The 22,596-nt window shown below is 37.9% G+C and overlaps 2 protein-coding genes and 3 long non-coding RNA genes across 11 annotated transcripts in view; 2 read left to right on the top strand and 3 right to left on the bottom strand.

The window, feature by feature from the left end:
* LOC148742446 (uncharacterized) overlaps positions 1-7,100 on the top strand; it is an 8,367-nt gene extending 1,267 nt beyond the window's left edge. For 2 of the 5 annotated variants that reach the window (XM_088755929.1, XM_088755932.1), the window contains 5 exons: positions 391-519; positions 626-751; positions 968-1,003; positions 4,410-4,467; positions 4,821-7,100. In XM_088755929.1, the coding sequence (XP_088612055.1) occupies positions 391-519; positions 626-751; positions 968-1,003; positions 4,410-4,467; positions 4,821-4,912 (441 nt within the window). In that variant the 3' untranslated portion in view covers positions 4,913-7,100. The remainder of the gene's footprint in view (positions 1-390; positions 520-625; positions 752-967; positions 1,004-4,409; positions 4,468-4,820) is intronic. The other 3 variants (XM_088755944.1, XM_088755938.1, XM_088755936.1) reach the window with 3 other exon arrangements.
* LOC148742445 (uncharacterized) overlaps positions 1-7,452 on the bottom strand; it is a 14,373-nt gene extending 6,921 nt beyond the window's left edge. For both annotated transcript variants that reach the window (XR_015999740.1, XR_015999739.1), the window contains exon 1: positions 7,307-7,452. This is a non-coding gene — a long non-coding RNA (uncharacterized LOC148742445). The remainder of the gene's footprint in view (positions 1-7,306) is intronic.
* Positions 1-12,011, top strand: part of LOC148742443 (uncharacterized) — a 30,410-nt gene extending 18,399 nt beyond the window's left edge. The window contains exon 2 of the long non-coding RNA XR_015999766.1: positions 11,078-12,011. This is a non-coding gene — a long non-coding RNA (uncharacterized LOC148742443). The remainder of the gene's footprint in view (positions 1-11,077) is intronic.
* Positions 7,635-10,711, bottom strand: LOC148742444 (zinc finger protein 862-like). Its single transcript, XM_088755815.1, has one exon. It carries the CDS (start codon positions 10,656-10,658, stop codon positions 8,538-8,540), a length of 2,121 nt encoding a protein of 706 aa, XP_088611941.1. The 5' UTR covers positions 10,659-10,711; the 3' UTR covers positions 7,635-8,537.
* A 336-nt stretch (positions 12,012-12,347) lies between the features above and the next one.
* On the bottom strand, positions 12,348-22,460 carry LOC148742442 (uncharacterized). 2 transcript variants are annotated; one of them, XR_015999704.1, is made up of 5 exons: positions 22,102-22,460; positions 21,516-21,702; positions 18,891-18,949; positions 15,699-15,808; positions 12,348-13,197 (listed from the first exon to the last, which is right to left on the bottom strand). It is a non-coding gene; the product is annotated as an uncharacterized LOC148742442 (long non-coding RNA). The 2 variants fall into 2 exon arrangements; XR_015999708.1 differs by having other exon boundaries at positions 21,516-21,651.
* Positions 22,461-22,596: the final 136 nt, after the last annotated feature.

The raw sequence follows: 22,596 nt of genomic DNA, 5'->3' as shown, positions 1-22,596 counted from the left end.
AAGGTTTGGAAAAATTAAGAATGAAATGTACTCCCATAAGTTATCTACACTAATTAATAATCTAATGTCATGGTATGTAAAGAGTATACAGTGATTTTCCATTTCAATATACCTATGCAGGCATGTTTGTTTTATAATAATTGTGTGCACCGTGTCCAGCATTCTCTCTAATCTTAAGTTTAGGTCCACAAGAGGTTTGAACAAATTAAGAATGAAGTGTACTCTGATTATTTAACTCAACTAATTCATAATCTAAAGTTGTGTCAAGTGTATACAGTGATTTTCCATTTAAATATACCTACCCATGTATGTTTATTTTATAATTGTGTACACTGTGATATGCCTTATCTGTCATAATAATATCCGTCATAATAATGTTTGTCTTTATAGAAAATAAGGGCTCTACGCAGGGCGAGGATGACAGCACCACCAACTAATGGTGGTGGAACAACCATTTTCATCCGTATTGGCAATGGAAAAAAGTTTTCCAGGGCCTTTGAAAAGAATGCCTTTTTCCAGGTAAGAATATAATGTAATATATACTACATGATACAAAGTCATGATGATGTTGGTGATAGTAAGTGATATATGTTTTCTTTTTTGATGATATGAAAACAATAAATAGGAAGTCTATGACTGGATTGGTTCGCTCGTTGAAGTACCACTCCACTTCACGCTACAGAGAAGAAGGGAAGTGGTGAGGCACTCTGATTGTCTACAAGGGGACGAAGTCCTGGACCTTTTAGAGAGGGTATGTTTCAATCAGAACCCACTTTAGTTTTTTCATTGTCTTGAAATAACGCATTCCCATTCGATCCACATTTAGTTCTGAAAATGAATTAACTCTTAATTCTCTAAAATCATTAAATACCAAAGAACAGCATGGGCTAGGGTAGCATAATAAGTTATTTTAAGTGTGACCTTTCATCATAATGGTCTAATTTTAAATTCTTTATCAAATTTTCAGAATACTGAGGAGATGACTACCTCGGAGCTGTCACTGGTAGGTGCAAAAGTCATTTACTAGAAAATAGGGGTTTCATTCTCAATTTCAGATAGAATGTCAAGTTTGTATTAAATGATGATCGAACTCTGTTTTTATTTGGAACTGCACTTATATTAGCATATTAACATCGATCTGGTATCCTTAGATTATTTCCCTTCATAAATGCCCCAGGTGACTTGTAAGCCAGGACTCCTATGACATGACATTTCTAGATTATTCCCCTTCATAATCCCCCCAGGGCTGCCGTTGACCAGCTCTCCGTGAGCCGTGTCCGGTTACGACCTGGTATCCTTAGATCATACCCCTTGGTAATCCCCCCAGGGCCGCCGTTGACCAGCTCTCCGTGAGCCGTGTCCGGTTGCGACCTGGTATCCTTAGATCATACCCCTTCGTAATCCCCCAGGGCCGCCGTTGACCAGCTCTCCGTGAGCTGTGTCCGGTTACGACCTGGTATCCTTAGATCATATCCCTTGGTAATCCCCCCAGGGCCGCCGTTGACCAGCTCTCCGTGAGCCGTGTCCGGTTGCGACCTGGTATCCTTAGATCATACCCCTTCGTAATCCCCCCAGGGCCGCCGTTGACCAGCTCTCCGTGAGCCGTGTCCGGTTACGACCTGGTATCCTTAGATCATATCCCTTGGTAATCCCCCCAGGGCCGCCGTTGACCAGCTCTCCGTGAGCCGTGTCCGGTTGCGACCTGGTATCCTTAGATCATACCCCTTCGTAATCCCCCCAGGGCCGCCGTTGACCAGCTCTCCGTGAGCCGTGTCCGGTTACGACCTGGTATCCTTAGATCATACCCCTTGGTAATCTCCCCAGGGCTGCCGTTGACCAGCTCTCCGTGAGCCGTGTCCGGTTGTGACTTGGTATCCTTAGATCATACCCCTTCGTGATCCCTCCAGGGCCACTGTTGACCAGCTATTCCTTAGCTGTGTCCAATGCGACCTGGTATCCTTTAACTATTCTCCCTCCATAACCCTTCCCCCCCCCCCATCCAGCTGAAGCTACTTTGACCAGGCTCTTCCTATCTATTTTTAAATTATTCTTTTATTTTATAATTCAGCCAGACAGTAAGCACTGTGCATTGTGAGGTATTCCCTTACTCTTCTCCTCACCCCAAAATCACTGTTATGAAGTGTCCCCTAACCTTAACTCTAACCTGATGTTTTTAATTTGTGGCTAATGATAACCCTTAACAGGATACTTCATGATAAGTGTCATTCTTTGCCATGATCATTCCTTAAAAATAAATTTATAGATATATATATATACTTTTTTCTGATGACTCCCCCCCGGCCATGTACTTTATAGTGCACTATACTATTTTCATTTCTTGTTATTATAATGATGGTCATAGCTCATTCTACAGATGTTCAATCGAAAAGCCATCTAGGTTTGTTAATTATGACATTTCTTCCCTGTTTTCCATGATTAAAAGTGTTAAGAATGAAATGATTTATGACTCAACTTCTTATGGTCTTCCTTTTGAAACTTCCTGGGTGTGTTGCTGTTGGCCTTTCAACTTGTTCTCTAGTTATTGATAAAAGCAAGAAGGACATCATTTGTAGAGTTATCTTCCTCTCCAGAGTTGATGGAATCATTGTCGTTCTCATTGTTACCACTTGCATGGCTCTCACTTTGCTCTACTTAACTTTAGCTAAGTTGGGGTTTTCACTGTCTTGCAAGGATTGCCTACAAGTTAGATCTCTTTCTTTCAGTGGTGTTTGCAGCATTACTGAACCACAGCCTTCAGGATTCAGTTGGAAAAGTCAATACCTTGCAAAATATCCACTGTGTAGTTCTTAATGCTGTTGATATATTAGTCAAAGGCCATGGTGCTTGAGGCACTTTATCCTCTCTTGCGAAAAAAGTTGTTTACATTTTTCAAACCAATCTTTCCCAGAATAATCAGGAAGAGTCTTTCCTGTGTTTTTGTGGTGGTTTCTTTTTTGTTATCCTTTGCCTGCTCTCCTCTTTTCTTCTTATCGAGCTGCATCACCTTGATATGCTGGAGGTTATCAACCACACATGTTGCCTTCACGATCCCTTGCTTTTCTAGTAACATTGGCTTACCCTGAAGCAAGGAGAACAATTTGCTGACTTCTAGCAGAGCAGATGCAGTGTGTCGAGCTCAAGATGTTAAATGCAACACAAGATGAAGACACTTGGAGAGAGAAGCGAAAGTTAGGGAGGCATATTCAAGATGTCTGCAAAGACACCATGTCCCTAAAAGAGTGTAGACGTTGAGAGTGTTTTGCTAGCTGTTTGGCAAAGATGCAGCATACCTGACACAGCTCTTGTGAAGATACCATTTCACTTATGCCAAGAAAGCAGAACTACCAAAAACCTCAATCAAGAAGTCAGAGATCAAGTCAAGATACGACATACCTCACACAGCTATTGCAAAGCCACCACTTTAGTAATGCCACGAGAGTAGAACTACCATGAAACTCAAGCTAGAAGTCAGAGATTAAGCGTACTGCTTCATGTATCCTGAAGAGTATGGCATGGATGAGAAGTACAAAAGCGACTCTCGCAGATGCATGGTGACAAGGAAGAGCTTGACAATGCTAAAGATGAGCGAAGAGATATTGCAGACGACTAACGCGATAAAATGTCTCTTAATAAGAGTACCCTGGTTTTGAAATCTGTTGTGATAGAAACAGTCATAATTATAAATGCAGAAGAATTATTAAGACAAATGCATGTAGTACATGTAGTGTTATCTAAATGGTATAAAATCCATGTAAAATCTATAATTGCTAAGATACTTTAAAAAGTGTTGGGATGAAAAGTCATGCAAATGTAGAGGAGATATAATTACATAAGCAGAATCATGTTTATACACTTTTTGTTTGTTTCTGAACATGTAGATGCATCTAAATAGTATGAAATCATGTAAATTCTACAATTAATAAGAATTACTTTGAAAATTTTTTGGATGGAAACACTCATATATATACTTCTTGTTTATTTTTGAACATTTAGATTTGTCGAAATAGTGTAAAATCATGTAACCTCTACAATTACTGAGACACTTTGGAAATTGTTGGAATGGAAACGGTCATGTATGAACTTTTTGTTTATTTTTGAAAATGTAGTTTTCATTTAAATACAAAACTATACAATTACTAACATATTTAGTGTGACCTCCCTCCTTCCAACATTTCATTCAGGGAGATGGTTCCCCCTTAAATCCATTATTTTTATATAAACTCACCTCCAACCCCACCCCTCCCCCCCTTCTCAACCCTAAGGGGTCCAAATTGTATGACAGTTTTCAGAAATGGGCCAGTGAATAATTTAAATTCTCTGGATAATACTTCCCAGCAGCACCTACACAAGGGTGGTATGCCACTCATGGGATGAGTGGCATATCACCCTCTGCCTTTGTTTCATTGCAGGTGTCATTCAAGGGAAACTACCCCTCAGACGAAGAGGAACTCTCAGAGACAATGAAAGGTAAACAAAATAGTAAATAGAATAAGCATGACCAATGTTAACACCACCAACTTCATATTTATATTCAAAACTCTTCTTTATCAAACTTGCTTGTGCAGTGTTTGTGCCATGGTGAAGCACAGTGAGGCACCTGTTTCTTCCAGTAAATGAACAAAATAAATTATAATGGTTGTGAATTTGATTGGGGGGTACATCCCAAAATATCTCCAACAAGCCCCTTAGCTTGTTATTTTTATCATCAGTTGATGGTATGTAAACATGAACAACCCTCATTTTTGCCTTTATTCTAGTGAGCACATTACAACATTCAACTAATCTCTCACTTTTCCCTCTATGTTACATGGAAACAAAAGATGGAGCCAGGCAGGTTAAAAAAAAGAGAAAGGAAAAAAGATCTCACAAGGATCGAAAGGGAAAGAGAAAGAGGGAAGATCCCAAACACTAAAAATAAATTGTGTTACATCCCTCATGATCAGTAATACCAGTAAACTTGATCATAACAAGACAAAGGCAGATCCCAAATTACTACTAAATTCATTTCATGTGTACCTCACCTAACCATAAGTATACAAGTGCAAATGATATTCTATTACAATATTAGGGTTTTTTCTTGTTTACAATACTGGTTATGTGTAAAGGAACACAACTTTTTTCTTCAACTTTTCCTTTCAAGTAGTAAATAGAAATAGATAACATGTACAGTGGAAGCTCGATTTAATGAAGTGCCAAGGGACTGGGGAAATTGCTCACTTATATGGAGGGTTCGTTATAATTATAGAGGTTCTACAGCATTCCTATTACTGTAACTTTAGCCAGGCTGGAACTGAAGTATCAGTTCATTATACCAACAACTTTGTTGTATAGAGGTTCATTAAATCGAGGTTCCACTGTCCCAATAACTTAAAATCTCCTACTTAAACCTTTAAAGGGACTTGGATCTAATTTCTCCATACAATATCATCCTTCAATCACACACAAGGCCATGAAGGTTTGAGGAAATGATCATTAACTGGAGAAGCTCTTGATAAATAAACAAACTCTCCTTGTCAGCACCTTAGGAAATGTGTAGAGAACAGTATGGAGAATGTGCATACTAATGCTAGAGTGTAGAGGGTTGATACAAGTCATACCAAAGTTGAATGAACACAACATGTTAAGGCTACAATACAACAATGACTGCATTCATTCAGAAAGTGTACTGTTAACCCTTTAAACCCTAATATCAGGAGGGGATATTCTCAATACCTGTCTTAATACATTTCCAAAGTGTTAACAACAAAAATTAGTTTTAACAATCTAGAGTGTGTTTAGTTGGTGATGACATTTCCTTCATTTTTGTGACCTGAATGTGTAATTCAGGGGTGACATTGTAAGGAGAAGTTAGATGCTAGTCACTCATAGGAGTCAAAGGATTAATCATAGCCTTAGCTTTTTAAGATAGTGATTCCCTATAAAGTTGTGTTCATTCAGTTCAGTGAAGATCCACTATACCATGCCTCTGTTATAATTAGGCCGTATGTTCATTGAGTCCAGAATCTTAATAATAAGGCTGTAAGGATTTCTGCTAACACATTGACTAAAGGATCATCTCCATTTCTTCCAAAGAAAAAAAAAGTACTTAAGATTAAGAGGTTGTCTCCCTTATTTCCACTCGGTCAGTTTTGTGTCAAAAATAATTTTGCCTGATTTATAGGGGCCAGAATATGCTTAAGTTTGCCATTTCAAATAATTATATTGAGAGGGTAATTCAAACTTTCTTTGTAAACTAGAAAGGTTTTTAAGCAATCTGATATGAATTTCGTAGCTGAACTATGCAAATCAAATATTTAGCAATGTTACAAATATGCCTATAATTCAATTTTCAAGATCTTGCAAAAGTCCCTAAATAATTATGGCCCCCAATGCAGTCAGAAAACTATTTCGAATCAAACCAGATCTAATTTAGTTCTTTCCTAAGTATAATATTTCTGTTGAAAGAGTTTCAGGCGAAATTGACTGAGTGGAAATAAAAGAGAAAGCCTCTTAAGCCCTATAGATCAAATTTCGGATGCCTCAGAATCCCTTGTCAGTTGTCAGTGTAGATGGGCTGGATGTAACCAAGGTTACATTTAATAGTAAGACAACTCAACATTTTTCCACTAGCTAAGGCCAAAGGAACATCCAGTGAGAGACAAAAATCCTCATATTTACAAGCACTTAAGTAATTTTCTAAGCTGCAAGCCTAAATATTCAGCCGGGTTATTTTATTATTTTTTCTCTTATTGTGAATGAGAGTTTGAAAAACATAGTTAAGTAGCCATATCACTGTGCTCAGAAGTGTTACCTCCAGGTCGAGGTTTTCGAGACACAAGTTTGCTTTAAAAGGCTGCTACTTTTGGCTACTTAAGTAAAAAGGAAAGGAATTGCGTTGCAAGGTGATGGAATGGTTTAAAAAATCTCGCTATAAACCATAGGTTGCTTTATTTGAGTTTAAAAAAGTGTACATAATTTTATAGTGAACGTAAAGATGAGACCTTTAATTTCTTCTATCGAAATCAAGTGAAGAACTTAAGTGAAAATAAGGGATACAAGTATTCCCCTGCGTACTTCACCATCAAATTTTTACGTTTTACAATAAAATAAGGATTACTAAAGTTCTTGTCTGTGTTAAGTCCCATTCGAGCGAAGTTTTAATCAAGTGTAGATTAAAGTGTATCCTTCTTTACCCGAAATGACTACACCTGACCCGGGGTTTTCATGCTTTGAGAAAACTTCAGTTTTCAATATATTTGCTCCCACTTCTTTTATACCTTCCCTTTGAATTCTATCGCTGAAACTTAAAAACGTACGAAGTACTCACCCAATGATCAAGGTTCTTGCAAAGACACCACTACCCGCCATCGTCCTCCTCAATCAGTGTTTGACTCGTTCCCAGTCTTTCTCGTTATTACTCTAACCGCGCTCGACAAAAAGTCGAGCTCCATTAGTTATCGAGCTCGATTAGTTATCGAGCTCGATAAGTTATGGAGCTCGATTAGCAATCGTACTCGATTAGTATTCGAGCTCGACTTGTAGTTATCGAGCTCGATTATAAAACGTGGTTTGCTCATCGAGCAGGAATGGTAATCGAGTACGGCAAATGCATATCGAGCTCGGTTGCCCAGGAACAAAATGTGATCCAAAGACTCTGCCTCGCTGGTACTTTCGCTTGGCTCCAAACTTCGACTCGTCGATCTCCACTGTTTTTCCTACACCTCTTCATGTCAGCGTTCATAATTTTCGTCGAACATACCGTTCGTAAGTCGCTCAGCGCACGGATCACTGTAGGCTTTGAAAGGCTAGTCAGTCTGGCGATGTTACTTCCAGAAGCCTTGATAGCCCACAGGAACATTAGATGAAGCCACGTACTCAGCGGGATGTTGGAACCTTCGAAAAACGAGCCTGACCTTATAGAAAGCCAGGTTCGATAGCGGCTTTTTGTACAGCATCGGTGGTGTGTCGGTAGTGTGTCGGCCGACGCGTCGGTTGGATCAGATTCGTTACCTTTACCCAAACAAGGATCGAGTGGCCATTTATGAAGCAACGATTTTGAAAGTTTGTGGTGAGTACAAATTGCGATGTTCGGTTCGTGATCAAAAATCGAATCGGTCACTTGCATGCTAGCTTACGCTTTACAATGAAATAAATCTATCAGTAAGCTAAAGGTTCCAGGATTATTTTAGTCACGTTTGACAAGCTGCGAGCCCAGCAAAAACAAACAGCTGCTAAGTCTGCAGTTTAGGATTACTTCATTACAATTTATTGTTACAGTTCAGTGCTCGAAACTAACTTTTTGAAATGGTTTTCCCGGGACAAGTAGTAGGAAATTTTCAGTAGTCCTGGAAGGAATCTAACTAGTCCCATATATTGTTTTGAATCATTCACTCAGAAGAATACGCAGTTACATCTATCTTACAAGGAAAATGATGGACCTGAGATTGTCAGTACCATGATATCTTATCTATCCACAGTAATATAAATAGTTTTGAAATAAAGGATAACTAGAAAATCAACATTGTGAGGTGTTTTCATCTGTCACTGTCCCTTAAACTTTAATCCAAGAAGTTAGGTCGGCGAGCCCTCTGTGATTCTTGCACCCAGTGAATAATGGCTTTCTCAGCAACAAATTCTTCTGGACTGGGACCATTCAGACAAATGTTCATTAAGTGGTCGACTGTGGACACGTCAAGGGAATTTCTGTATTCAGTCTTAAGTCTTGACATACAAGAAAAACCCCTTTCACAACAAGAGGTTGAAACAGCCATGGTAAAGCTTATCTCCACGAGCATAAGCACATGTGAGAACTGTGCATGGTTTACTTTGTATATTTGGTTCCAGAAGACTTGCTTTGTCAGGGTTTCCATGGCCCTGGTATTCAAGGCATGTAGTTTCAAGGATAGCCATTCGTCTTTTGCCTCATCAATATCAAAGTCATTTCTGTTCAGCACATCTCTGTAGTGATTGGCCAGGACCACAACATCCTCCTCACCATACATTCCTAGCTGATCCCTTGTTCTTGGCCATGGATTGTGATCTGTAATCACAGCTGCTGCTTTCAGAACAGGAGAGCAGAAACTCTCAAACCTTTGCTGCACAAATCTCCTTGAATCACTGAGAATATTTTCCCTGTTTCTAGCAAATGTTTCTGTATCATTCTCTGCTCTCTTGAGATTCACATCCTGAAATACTTCTCCATCACCAACTTTTTCTTGGAATGACTGCAAATGCCTACCTCCACGTCTGGCCATGTTATGCAGGGCAAGGTCAACCCTGTCTAGTTCATGTTTCACATCTGATACTGCAACTTCATTTCTCTGGAAGACAAGGGAGACTTTGGATATTTCAAAAGCAATATCCCACAACAAATGCAAGTACTGTAAAAATCTGTAGCTAGTCAGTTTTTTGTAGACATTTTTCGCTCTTCCTTGCATCTCAGCAGATGAATCATTTGCTTCTGCTGTATGAGCAAAGTGTGCAACTATCACCTTGTAGTTTTTCCCAACTAACACTTCAATTGCTCGTAAAAAGTGTGGTACCCATCTGGTCCCATCAGCCTTTGTAGGTTTTCCCACATTGACCTCCATAGCATCTGCAAGCTCCTTCAGTTCTCTTACTGCCTTGGCAGAGTACCTGTAGTGTTTCCAACAGCCAGTAAGCACTTCTTTCACCTGTTTCATGACCTCACATGACTTGACTGTGTCAGCAAAAGCTAGTTCCAATTTATGAGCAACACAGTGGATTCCAATTACATGTGGAACTTGGGCTTGCAACATTGCCACAACACCACCTAGTCTACCTTTCATGACTGAAGCACCATCTGTACCGGTAGAAATAAGCTTTTCTTTCCAGTGCTCATCTTTTTCGTCCATCACTGTTTCAATGGCATGAAGAATTCCAGGTGCTTTTGCACTAGGAACCTCTTTCAGTCCCACATAAAATGTTATGGTTTCTGCTGATGGCAAAGCACATCTCACATAAACAATTTCCTCCTCAGTCACACTAAAATCTGTGCTTCCATTCGACAATACAGACAGAAATCGTGCATTCTTAATAATAGCTGCTTGTTCTTCTTTCATGACCTGGGATATATGCTTACAAAATTCTTTACATCCATGATCATTTCTATATGTTTGTCCTAACACAAGTCCATTTTTAGTTTGAAGAGAACACAAATGAGGAAAACTGGAAAAAGGCATCTTGAGATAGCATACGTAGTAGGCTGTATTAAACAGCTTTTCCATCTTTGCAACAGTATCTTTCTCTAGTCTTAGCAATTCAGCATCGATTGTCCCTTTTCTTGCACCTTTGGTTTTAGCAACTTTAGCATCCACACTCAATACATGTCCAGCAGATCTTTCATGAGATCTTAGCCCGTCCAGCTGAAAATTTTGACTCTCGCAACAAAACGAAGACTGCTTGTTTTTGCTGTTTGGAAAATGTAGGCAATATTGGCAGAACATTTTCCGTGACTCATCATCGTACATCAACCACGCAAATTCCTTTCTCCATGCTTCCTTAAAAGCCCTTTCCTTTTTGGCTTTTTTAGCTTTTGGCTCAGAATCTTCACAGTCTGTTGTTGTTGAAGCTTCTTTATCTTTGCTTGTACTTTGCTTTGTATTTTGCTCTGTTCCTCTGAAATAGCCAAGCAAAGAAAAACAACGGCGAGCGGCCATGATGCGAATCAATTTCCCGCCATGCTGCTATCTATTGCGCATGCTAGGAAGTCTTTGCTCGAACCAGTTCCTCTCCATTTTCAAAATGGCGTCACGGCATGCCCCTTTGCACGTTCGTAAATAAAGACAAAGCACACATTTAATGGATGTTTTTATTGACTTAAAATTCGTAAAATACAAAGCAGATAAAAACAAGAAACTGCCTACTCGTCCAAAGGTAAGAGTAATCGTAATTCTCACTCGTCCAATGGTACATTTTACTCGTTTTTGACGAGTGAACGACCGTTAGTTTCGAGCACTGACTGTCAGTTACAACAAGATTATAATTGAAAAATAAATTATTTAGCTGTAATGAGGCCCATCACTTCCAAGAGTGTCAAGTAAAAATTGATAAGAAATCTTTGAATTTCAATTTGCAGAATCACCAAAAACAAACAGTATAACATGAAAATGCTGCTTGACAGCTTACATTTGAATGTTAACGCACAAGTGTTTTATCCAAAGAAGTTACAACCACATAAAATGAAGTCAAAGCCTGCCTCTGGGAGGAAAGGGTTAAATACCATTTGTATCATCATCCAAAATTAAATGATTCAAGTAAAGGCAGTTTTTGATCGATAGTATTTATTGCAATAAAAGTAATTCAAGTTATTGTACTTCATGCAAAAGAATCAACAGATTTTATTCACAATTTATGTCAAACTAAATTTAATGTTTTATTAGGACTATTTTAGATAAATAGCTGTAATATTAGAAAGGATAATTTCATGAAGTTTTCAAGAAAAAGACAAAGAAATCAAATGCTATCCTGATATTACTACATGTTGATGTTAATATACCATGATAGGAAATATTTTACATGTTAAACTTAAAGCGTGAAAATAAATTTAAGTGATTGCTTGAATTCTATTTGGGAGCTAATGCATGTATTTATTTTATATTAGTTGCCTCAAGGTTTTTCCTAAAATTCTCAGTAATTCTTAAATATTCCTTTTCACCCCAAAATGTAACATTCACATTTGTACATGTACTGCGCTGAAAACAATAATTATTGTTAATAGTGCATAACAGTACAAAACTGCTGGTTAAAATAGCCAAGGACTTATACACCTTTGCAAGGGGTTTTAGGAGGGCTTATAAACAAATGGCCTTACAAACACACCTGTAATGTAGATATCTGACAGGGCTTAAATTAACCAGAACAGAAAGAGAAATTTGAAGCAAGGTATGGCAGCTCTAATCAAAATATGTTTTTACAGCTTAGATTACTGCCTCATTCCAGATACACTTCAGGACTTGATTGAAAATGTAGACATTATTGGAGTCATTAAAATGGACCACTGGGTAATTGTACTTCATTTGCAAGAGTTTGAGGAGACTAAAAAAAGGGCCAGGTTTCTGAAAAATGAACACATCATTTTTGTCAGGTGAAAAGTTTATTCAATTTATAAAAACGAATCTGGAGATATGGAAAGAAGAAGGAAAAGAATCCTTAGATAAAAGAGTTGCTTGGGATTGGATTAAATATAAGGTTTGCTTTTTTGGATGCAATACTCAAAAGAGCTTACTAGAACTAAGATAAAGGGAAAAGTCTACACAAGAATTAACTCCAAGCCACTCAAATACAATTTCAATAAAATCCCTGCAAAGAATTTGAAAATATTCTGAATAAATATAAAACTGAGTTAGAAAACTTTTACAAAGAGAAAGCCAATGGATTAATTGTATGTTTAAGGGTGAGATGGCATGAACATGGGGAAAAAAGTACAAAATATTTTAAAGTCTGGAGAAAAGAAACCAATTACAAACAAACCTATTAGGGAACTTTGTCTAGACAGAGTTATAACTATCAACTATGAAAAAAAAAATAGGCTCATCGTTGACTTATTTTAAACATCTGTATTAATAGTACTAACAGTGAGGAGCAGCATGATTAGTTGGATCACTTTCTTGGTGAAGCTAGCATTCCAGAATTGTCAGAGGAAGAAAAACTAAGTTGTGAAGGACGATTAACTATTGAAGAATGTGCCAAAACACTGGATACTTTTGGAAATGGAAAGACAGTATATGTACAAAATTTTACAAATTAAACTTTTTGGAGCTCTGTGGGTGAGGTCGTGACCGATGCTTTTAATTGCTCTTTTGACTCAGGAGAAATGTAAAATTCAGAAAAACAGGCAATTATTACATTTATTGATAAAACAGGTAAAGATCAAATGTATTTGGAAAACTGGAGGCTGACTTCATTAGTCAATGCTGACTCCAGGCTTGCTTCTAAGGTCATCAACAGAATCAAAAAAGTCCTTCCTTGAATAATCCATCATAATCAAGTTCTGACTGGTGCACTGTCCCCTCAGGGGTACCCCAGGGGTCCATCTTGGGCCCCTTTGTTGTGATATCTATTAATGATCTGCTTCATGCTATTTGCTCTGAGAGTATGGTGGCACTGTCTGCAGGTGACTGTTAAGCCTCAAGAGTTATCCAACATCCATGCAATGATGAATCATTTCAGGAAGATCTTAACAATCTGGCTCCTGGGCTAAAAGAAAAAGTCAAATGAGCTTTAATACAAAGAAATGTAGGTTATTGCAGATCACTAAAAAATGATCTCTAATCTCTGCTCCTCTACTACTGGATGGTACTCCCCTTGAAGCTACTACTGAGCTCTCTGATCTTGGTAAAACATCTTGGTTTACTAACTGATTCTAAATTGGCATGGAACTCTCACATAAACAAGATCACCAGCATGGCAAATAAAGTGCTTGGTTTACTCAAAAGAAATTGCAGAGATTTGAGAGATACTTTTTTTTCTATGCTCAGAACTCTTTATTGTGCCCTGGTTAGGCCTCAACTTGAATATGTCACCCTTCACTGCCAGAAGTATCATGACTTTGGAAAGAGTGCAACATCAAGCTATGAAGTTTACTTTAAAATGTGAAGATGACTACAATATTTGCAACTCTAAGCTTAATCTGCTGTCCTTGGAACGTAGAGGATTTTTTTTTGATGTGTTACTTTTTGTAAAGTCTTGAATGGATATGTTGACATTGAGAACTCTTCAACTGTTCAGTTTTACTCTGATATTGCTAGGTACCCTTTGAGAGGGAAAGAAGGACTTACTATAAAGAATTATGCCCGTACAAACACTTTTAAGTTTAGTTTTTTTAATTGTATTGTTGATATGTGGAATTCACTCCCACTTTCAATGGCCCATTTCTGAATTACCCTTGGCCTCTTTTTCAAAACGAGGCCTGGTGCTCAACCATTCTTGTGAAAATGAGTTTAATTTGCATGTGAATGAAAACTTATCATATGAAAGGATGAGGATCAGGACTCGTTTTGAAAATGAGGCCAAGGGTATTCAGAAATGGGCTATTAGATCAGCATCTCATATCTCAAGTTTTAAGTGTGGTGTGAGGAACTTCTTGATGAATCCCAACTACACTGGTAAAATTACTGAAAACTCACGGTCACATATTTTAGAATTTTTATATCAGATTTTAATTAATTACATTTATTATATTAAATTATATTTTCAAATTATATATTTAGTTAGGTGGTTTGTCTGAGGATAGGGTCTTGGACTCTTTTACAGACCATCCTTATGGCATTTCCTTTCTTATAAGTAATGATTTCATTTTGTTAATTGCAATTAAATTGTAATAAATAATCAGTCCAGTTTTATCGAGGGTAGATTTATTGGAGAGGTGGTGTGCTCAATTCTCAACATTATCGATCATGCTGAATTGTTAAAGATACCTGGTATTCTACTCTTTATAGATTTTGAAGAAGCCTTTGACTCTATTGAATGGGATTTTCTTTATCAATCACTAGAGGCCTTCAATTTTTGGTCCAACCCTAATAAGATGAATAAAAACCTTTAATAAACTCTTGAGTTGTGTTTATAATAATAGCTTATTTTCCAAGCCTCTTAAGTTAGAAAGAGGTGTAAGGCAAGGCAACTCTTTGTCACCCTATTTATTTGTTGTGGCAAATGAAATGTTAGTTATATCTCTTAGATCAAATGAGCATGTTAAAGGCATAAAAATCGATAATGATGAAAGTAGAACACTCCTATATGCCAATGATATCACTACTACTCTGGTGAACACCTATTCAGTAGAAATCGTCTTGCAAATCCTGAACAATTTTGAAAAACTGCTTTGGTTTAAAAATGAATAATTTATTTAAGAAACTAAAGTGATATGGATTGGGGCAAATAAGAATTCATTAGCAAAATGTATGGGTCTTGAGTGGTACACTGGAGTTAAAATGCTAGGAATTCACTTCTCATGACGTGATCAAGGAAAGGTCATTGAACAAAATTTTCATGAAAGATTAAGTGACATTCAAAAAATGATCAACCAATCATGAATGGAATTGAGGGGTTTGTCCTTGTTTGACAAAGTGACCATTACAAAACATTGTCTTATACCAAAGCTGTTAAACATTCTGACAATAAAAATAAACTGAGAAATATCACCAGTACACTCCCCAGTTTTAGTTGAGGCACACTCAGTCACGTGATGCATTTTGACCAACAGCATTTGAGTTAAGCTACTTTATAAAATATAGTGCATAATGTGTAATTACCACTGAAATACTTAAACAAGGAAGAAGAGAAGGAAAATGAATAATGAGAAAAAATGAAAAAAAGTTTTACCTTGATAAATTGCATTCATTTCAATACATTTGGAACAGAATTAAATTCAAAACTATCGACCTGAACAAAATTGGAACATAACTAAAAAGAAGTTCAGACTTTCTCCCTGGAGCCCATCTTTTCTCTTAACTCAGTATTACAAATTTTAATGTCTAATTTACAGCAGTAGTGCTTCCACCTTTGTTCTTATTTAAACAAGAAAGGCTTGAGGAGGGCTTTAATATCCAGGGGGTCAGGGAGTTTTGATAACTAAATCTATGCATGTATTTTCTTGTTCACAGGTAGATAGGCCTATAACTGGGGGCCAGGGTTAAACAGTTGCAAGTGGCAGTTTATATTATCCCCTCCTCCTTCCACTAAAGAATATTTATTTTTACCTGCAGGAAGCAGCTTCTTTAACATATAAAACAAATCCAATACGTTTTCCTTTGCATCCAAACTTTCTCTGCAGGTCATCTCTGTCAGCAGTATTCATTATCACTTCAATCTGCCATTAAAAATATCAGCATTTCATTATCTCGTGCTCTATAAAAAAAAGTCATTCAGATGACTGGAATAGGCCACTACATGCATGTACCCTGTTGTTTATTATAATCATGGAGGGGAGTGCTGTACTAGCGACTTAAACATTGAATTCATTACAATCAATATGACTTCCCTACATAACTGTGTTACATGAGTGGTGATATTGAGCAACCATGTCACTGCTTTCTCAAACTTTGCTGAATGAATTCGAACTTGCTTTGTTTCTTATTTGGAATAATGGCTGCACGATTTGTTGTGGTGTGGTGAGCGACGAAGATGTAAATGCATTTTCCCAACAAAAAGAAGAAGAGACCAACAAAATTAAGGAAAATGCTCTTTGATCTAAACATTATTAATTTATGAGTTTCGATCTTGATACATTTTGTTTCTAGTACGTCAATCTATTATACTGAAGGAGGAATAAATTCATTTTATCGATTTCTCGCCTCACTTCGTGGCCGATATTAAGGGAAGGAAAAATGGCTTATTCATTTCGAAGGAAGGATTTTGATTGTTTAAACGCCTAAGTTTCGTGGTGCTTGTCGTGACTAACGAAGGACAAAACTAAAACATCAAAGGGTTGGTCCACGTTTGAGGTTCAGTCCCTGGACTTGAGGTCACTGCTTTGTCCACCAACCTATTGCTTGGTGATCAGTTCTTTCCACATTTGTTAAAGGATGAGTACGTAATGGTCCTAATAAGATACATTTTATAGACATTGAATCGTTTGAAAGTCACATTAAGACCTCACCTGTCGAAGTACAAATGAGAATTTTCATCCCGGAGGGTTGAAGTTACTTCACACATCCGATGTACAAAGTGAAGAGGAGAATACTCTTTTTTGAGGACAGGTTTTCAAATGTAACACAGCTGTCGAACGAACCGTCCTGACTTTACAGTGCGACATCAATTTTTTCAGTACTAATTTCACGGCTGTCCACCATTTTGAATGCGGTTCCTGGGAAACTGGGTCGAGAGGTAGTCACGGCCAATCAGAACTAAGAAATCCGTGTTCAAAGAAATCTGTGCTCTTGATTGCAAAATCTGGATTTAGATTTTGAAATTTGGAATTTGGATTTTGCGGTAAAACAAGAAATCCAAAAACGAGATACGACGCTGAGAAAACATGGATTTCTATGTCTCACAACTTTTGGGAAATCTAAAGAGGGATTTGCAACTGACTACGGCTGTTCTAGGTGGGGTCTCTATGGGTTCACCGATAGCTGTAAAACGGCAAAGATATCAGCTTTCATGTATTGGCTCTGGAACCTTTAAAAATTGAAATCTACCTTAAGGAAAGATTTTCAACATCGAAATCCGTTGGTGCTTTGCATGTTTTACTAAAAAATCCCAAATCTGGAATTTCAAATCTAAAAATCCGGATTTCCAGACCGAAAGCGCCACGCCGACTCCCCCTTTAGAGCCTTTAGGGCTTTAGAGCCGTTTTCCCGATATTCCACAAGTATTCGCAGTTATTTTTAACTCTTGAATAGAACTAGGATTATTTTAATAAAGTCATTAACTGAAGGCAGAAAACAAAACGCCTTTGGCTTTTCGAATATCTTGTCAAGGTTACCTACGGCTGCAAGTTTCTGTAAAATCGGTTCACTTATGTCTCTACCCTCTGGGACACTTTCTCACTGACAATAACACTTGAAATAATCAAGAGAAAATAATTGTGATTATTTCCTTTCGAAATATTTTAATCATGCCCATGATTCAATGTAATCAACACCTAAAAGTGATGTGAGCAAATAAGATGGGCTAGTTATAATAAAAGGAACCGATCCAGTTACTACAGACTTACCTTTATATTCACAAATTGTTTTTAATAATAATAATAACTTTTATTTCTATAGCGCTCTTATCCTATGTTCAAGGCGCTTTAGAACACTGTGCGGGGTACTCTGTCAGACTGCCAGTGGCAGTTTATAATCAACAAAGGCGAATTTTTTCTTTTTTTTTTTACAGTTGCCCCCTCCTCCCAATTCCCAGTAAACAGGCCAGACCACATCACAGTGAACTCGTGATGTGGGTTCTTTAACGTCCCCTGCTTAATCAAATTATCTAATTAATAGATGCTGGAGACGGGACCTACGGTTTATTCGTCCAGCGCTCTAACCAATTGAGCTAACCGGGAGGCGGTTTGATGACAACTGTCAAAAGACGAGAATGCTGTCTGTTCTCCTTAAATAAAATAAAACCGAGACATTTCTGTCTTCACTTTTAAAAATACGTCGAATAATTAACAACGCTATTATCGTGTCTTCAGATCTCAAAGAACAAAAAAAACAATCAAGAGGTAAGAAACGGCCTTTTTCAAAATCAACTCAGTAATCTGGCTGCAAACCATTAATTCGCGAAAACCACATCGAGTAGTTCACAAACAGCTGCTACTCTGACCATAGAAAAAAAATAGATTATTATTTGCGTCAATAAATAAAATGTTATTTGTAGCATCTAAATGTTCAAGCAGATAATATTTGGAATTACAAAGCGTAGTCAATGTTGTTATTTCATAATGATGTACCTTGTACTGGTTGAGATAAAAATTATATGGTTTTTGAAACATATTATTTTTCCTTAACTGAAGGTGCCAGTGACACTCGGGCGATGGAATTTCAATGCAGCTGATATCTCCGTGCTGGTAAAGGAAATCTGAAGAGAAAATTCCCTCCAGAACAGGGCCCCTCTTCGCATATTTTCAAACACAAACACGAACAATTCAGAAAGACAATATGAAAGCAATTATTCTTTGGACAATGCTGTGACGTAGTCGTAGATAGTAATCGTAGCATCAAACCATAAAAGCCAGAGAGAATAAGTTAAAGAAGTTATACGCAAATGAATGAGGGTGTTACACATGAAAAGACGACCCAGAGATCGTGAAGTAATGATATTGATTTATTCATAAATCAAAACCTATTTGGTTTAAAATCCGACAATAGATCAAAGGCCTCAGTTGAGAGGAATAGCCCGGGCAATCCAGGAAGGAGTTTCTTAATTAATGTTCAAATGAATATGTGAATTAACAGTTTGTCAACCTTCTTCTTAGCCACTGCTAAATTAACGACGCCGATTTCCCAGACACCATCTTTGTGCCCTGAAAAGAAAAAAAATTAAATTCAGTCACAAGTTTAATAGCCCTGTAGCATGTATATTGATCTCCTACTCTACTGTCCTCGTGCAAGTCGATGGGGCGAGTATTTCTTCCTTCTCCTCTAGGCAAAAACATACTGTGGCCCATAGACGACAGGCTATCCACTTTTTAAATTCAATTTTATCGCGCTATAAATCTCATTTATCGCTCGATAAAAGCAAAATATCGTGCGAGAAATCGAAATCATATCGCGATAAGTGAAAAACTATGGCGCGATAAATTCTAAATTATCGCGCGGTCGATTCTTTATGGGCATCTCACGATCCTGTGATACGCGTTATTGACCACGCTTGAGGTCAAGATCACTGGATGTTGGCCCATTTCTTTTTTAGCGTTTTCATGCACTGAGACGAGGTTGAGGTCCATAAAAACAAAATAAAAGAACGAGGATAATATCCAGCCATCTTGACCGAACAAGCTTGGTCAATAAAGGATTCAGTATATGGAAAAAATATTTCGCTTTGAAATTACTAAGACTCAATGATGACTTGTTTATTTCGAGAACCGGGAAAGAAAGCCAACCGTGTTTGTAGCACAATGTGCCCACGAGGCTCGTTTAATTCTAACTTTGTTTTGATTGTTTCTTCTGTCGCTTATAGCGACTCCGTCGCCAACACTGTCCAAAAGCTACGAAGTTTAAAGTCCGCCCAACCCACTTTTTCTCTTGCGCGGGATCAAAGCGGGCAGTCCTGAGCGGGTAAGATAGGCCCATCTTGCCCTGCCCGCTCGGGTAGCCAATCAGAACATAGGATTCGCGTCATCATCCCGCTGGTGCTGCCAGCCATATAATAATTAAATAATCGCGCGATAAAGAAAAATTTATCACACGATATTTTAGTTTTATTGCGCGATAAAATGTGGCATGTCCTCCGTAGGGCAAGTTTTCCAGACAGTTTTTTTTAAGAAAATGGGGTCGTAAAACAAATCACCTCCGTCTCGGCTGAAAACAGCCCAAAGAAAGAAAAACCTTCGTGAGCGCATTTTTCGTTTCAATTTTTTTTGGTCGTTCGAGACAGGAAGATTTTAGTCTTTTTCTTCAGCCAAAGTCCACCAATAGAGCTAAGCTAAGCCCATGATCAGTCATCTTGAGCTCCGCTCTACCAGCGAACTATAGCTACAAATTAAATCCAATCTTGAACTTCTTTCGAGGCAGTTTCCGCTTTCTCTCCTTCTTGGTATTTTTGGAATATTCCTGCGCGACAGCGTGACCTGATCAGTTAACAAGTCACGTTTAAGAGACCTTGAACTTGACACTGGGATTGACGAGGACTCTCTTTCGGAGTTGAGTTGAGTTTTGTGACCTTTTCGCACCATGACTTTGTTGATTGTTTTGATTGAAATGTAAGACTTTTCCAAGGCTTCATTTTCATACAAATACTTACGCAACGTAAACATATATTTCAATCTTGTTGGCAGAGTTTACACTGTAGCCTCTCCATCAGAAAAAGCCGGATTTCTCATTTCACGTTAATTTTCCTATAGGAACAAAGTTTAGTAATCATAGAAATTAAAAAAAAAAAATGACTAGCTAGGTAGCATGGACATGGGTAGTGCTTTATGTAATCCATACAAAATCTTTTGGTCGATTACTACGCTAATGAAAAACCTGATTAACCACACGTGCCTGACTGTCGATAGAGCTTGTCAACAGTCCCCTAACGGCAGTTGGAATTAACTCCGAATGACACTATCTTTTCGCAACCTCCACTTATTTCATTCAAACGCGACAAAAACATAGGCAATTTTTTGGTCAGAAGTTCATTCCAAACTAATGACCAACCCGGCACTTTTAAATGCGCTCGCGCACGATGCAACACTTTTCCCTTCATTCACAACGCCGAGAAAATATCGGGACCCATGCGATCCATTAAGATCACCGATCACTTCAAGTGCACCTCCGCCAACGTTATCTATTGCATAACTTGCACTTATTGCAAAAAGTTATACATCGCCGAAACAGGAAGACGACTAGCTGACCGATTCCGAGAACACCTTCGCGTCGTGGAAAGGAATGACAAGGACGCATCTAAACCAGTCGCTAGACACTTTAATTCACCTAATCATTCTAAACAACATATGGCTATCTGCGGTCTTTCCTTACATTTACGCAACACGGAAAACCGCAAAACTCTTGAACAAAAGTTAATCTTTCAAATCGGCACTCTTAATCCCACAGGTATCAAAGAAAGCTCTTCATTCCACTAATTTATTCGTGTTTTTCTCGTTGCCATGTTCCCACCAATGGCGTAGCTGCGCTTTCTGCATATAAAACCACATACAACCCACAATTCCTCCATTCGCTCTGACGAAAGGCTAACGCTCGAAACGTCAGCTTTTTTATTCGTTACGGTGGCCAATTTGCTATTTCAAATTAGTTGATATAACCAATTAAGCATGAAAAAAGCCCAGCGAGGTTTAGTTTTTTTTTGTATATATAGATCAGTGATATGTGTCTAATTAATCAGAAAAGTTATTGACTTTAATAGTTGGCTTATTAGTTCACACCAACCTGCTACTCGCTTGTTTAGGCCTAGCATCCTCTGTAGTAATTCTCTTTAACGTTTCGATTTCTTCAGTCATACAGTCCACTTTGTTCTTACATTTCCCCATAGCTATTTCCTGCTTTGCCTGTTTCAGCAACACATCTTGAGTTGATTTACACATGTCCAAGAGGGAATACAACTGTTTTTCATCCTCTGTGAAATATTATCAATATATTACGATAAACAGTCATAGGGGCAGTTCTGTCTGTTTCGGTTGCCCAAGCTCAGAGTGTTCAGAATCGATCAACTTTCCAGAGTAATAAATGATACCAAGGGTACTGCTTTACTGCGCTCTATAATTTGTCTGTAGAACTTGTGACACTGACCTTAACAAACAAGATGCAAAGGAAAAAACAGAGCAACAGAGCTCATTGATGCCGTCGGTTATCAGTAGACAGAATCCTCATCGACAACTTAAAATATTTTTGGCACTTCTAACGGGCTGTTTTAATATCTTTCGTTCTGGGTTTACCCAAAGCGTTGAAACCTCCACAAAGCAGTGCCTATTTTCCTTTTTGTCGAGAAAAAGAGTGAAATGGAGGCGAGACTTACCAAGTGACGTCCTTTTTTGTTCTCCGAAGTTGGCGATCCTCTTTGGATATACCTCCTTCTCTCACTCCACTGCAACAAGACCACATAAGTAGAGAAGACAAGAAAAGTAGTACCTCGTCAGTAAAGTGTTTTAAAGACGAGTGATTTTGAAAGATGGTTAAGTTGTGAAAACGTTCCGACCACGTTTCCGTTATCACGAAGTTCAAGTAATGATGATAATGATAATAAGATAATAATAGTCATGATAATCATGATAATAATGGTTAAAATCTTAATAATAATTGACCACTCCCCCAATGAGGCTTTTCATTGCTAATAGTGACAAATTGTAAATAAACTTTCATTCTAACACTTCGCGCAAATACACTTTCGAAACACTTCAGATTCGAAGTCTAAGTGGCCTCCTCCAGAGGGCCAGGTTCGCATCACTAGATTTTTTTATCAAAAAATGTCGTCACGATATTAACAAACTTAAATTCAATCGTAGCACGAAAT

The sequence above is a fragment of the Stylophora pistillata genome, chromosome 1 (genome assembly GCF_964205215.1).
Source record: "Stylophora pistillata chromosome 1, jaStyPist1.2, whole genome shotgun sequence".
NCBI classification, from domain to species: Eukaryota; Metazoa; Cnidaria; class Anthozoa; order Scleractinia; family Pocilloporidae; genus Stylophora; species Stylophora pistillata.
This window is presented reverse-complemented; position numbering and strand designations above follow the sequence as displayed.

Coding starts and splice junctions, on each gene's coding strand:
- LOC148742444 (XM_088755815.1), bottom strand. CDS start 10,658: ATGGCCGCTCGCCGTTGTTTTTCTTTGCTTGGCTATTTCAGAGGAACA.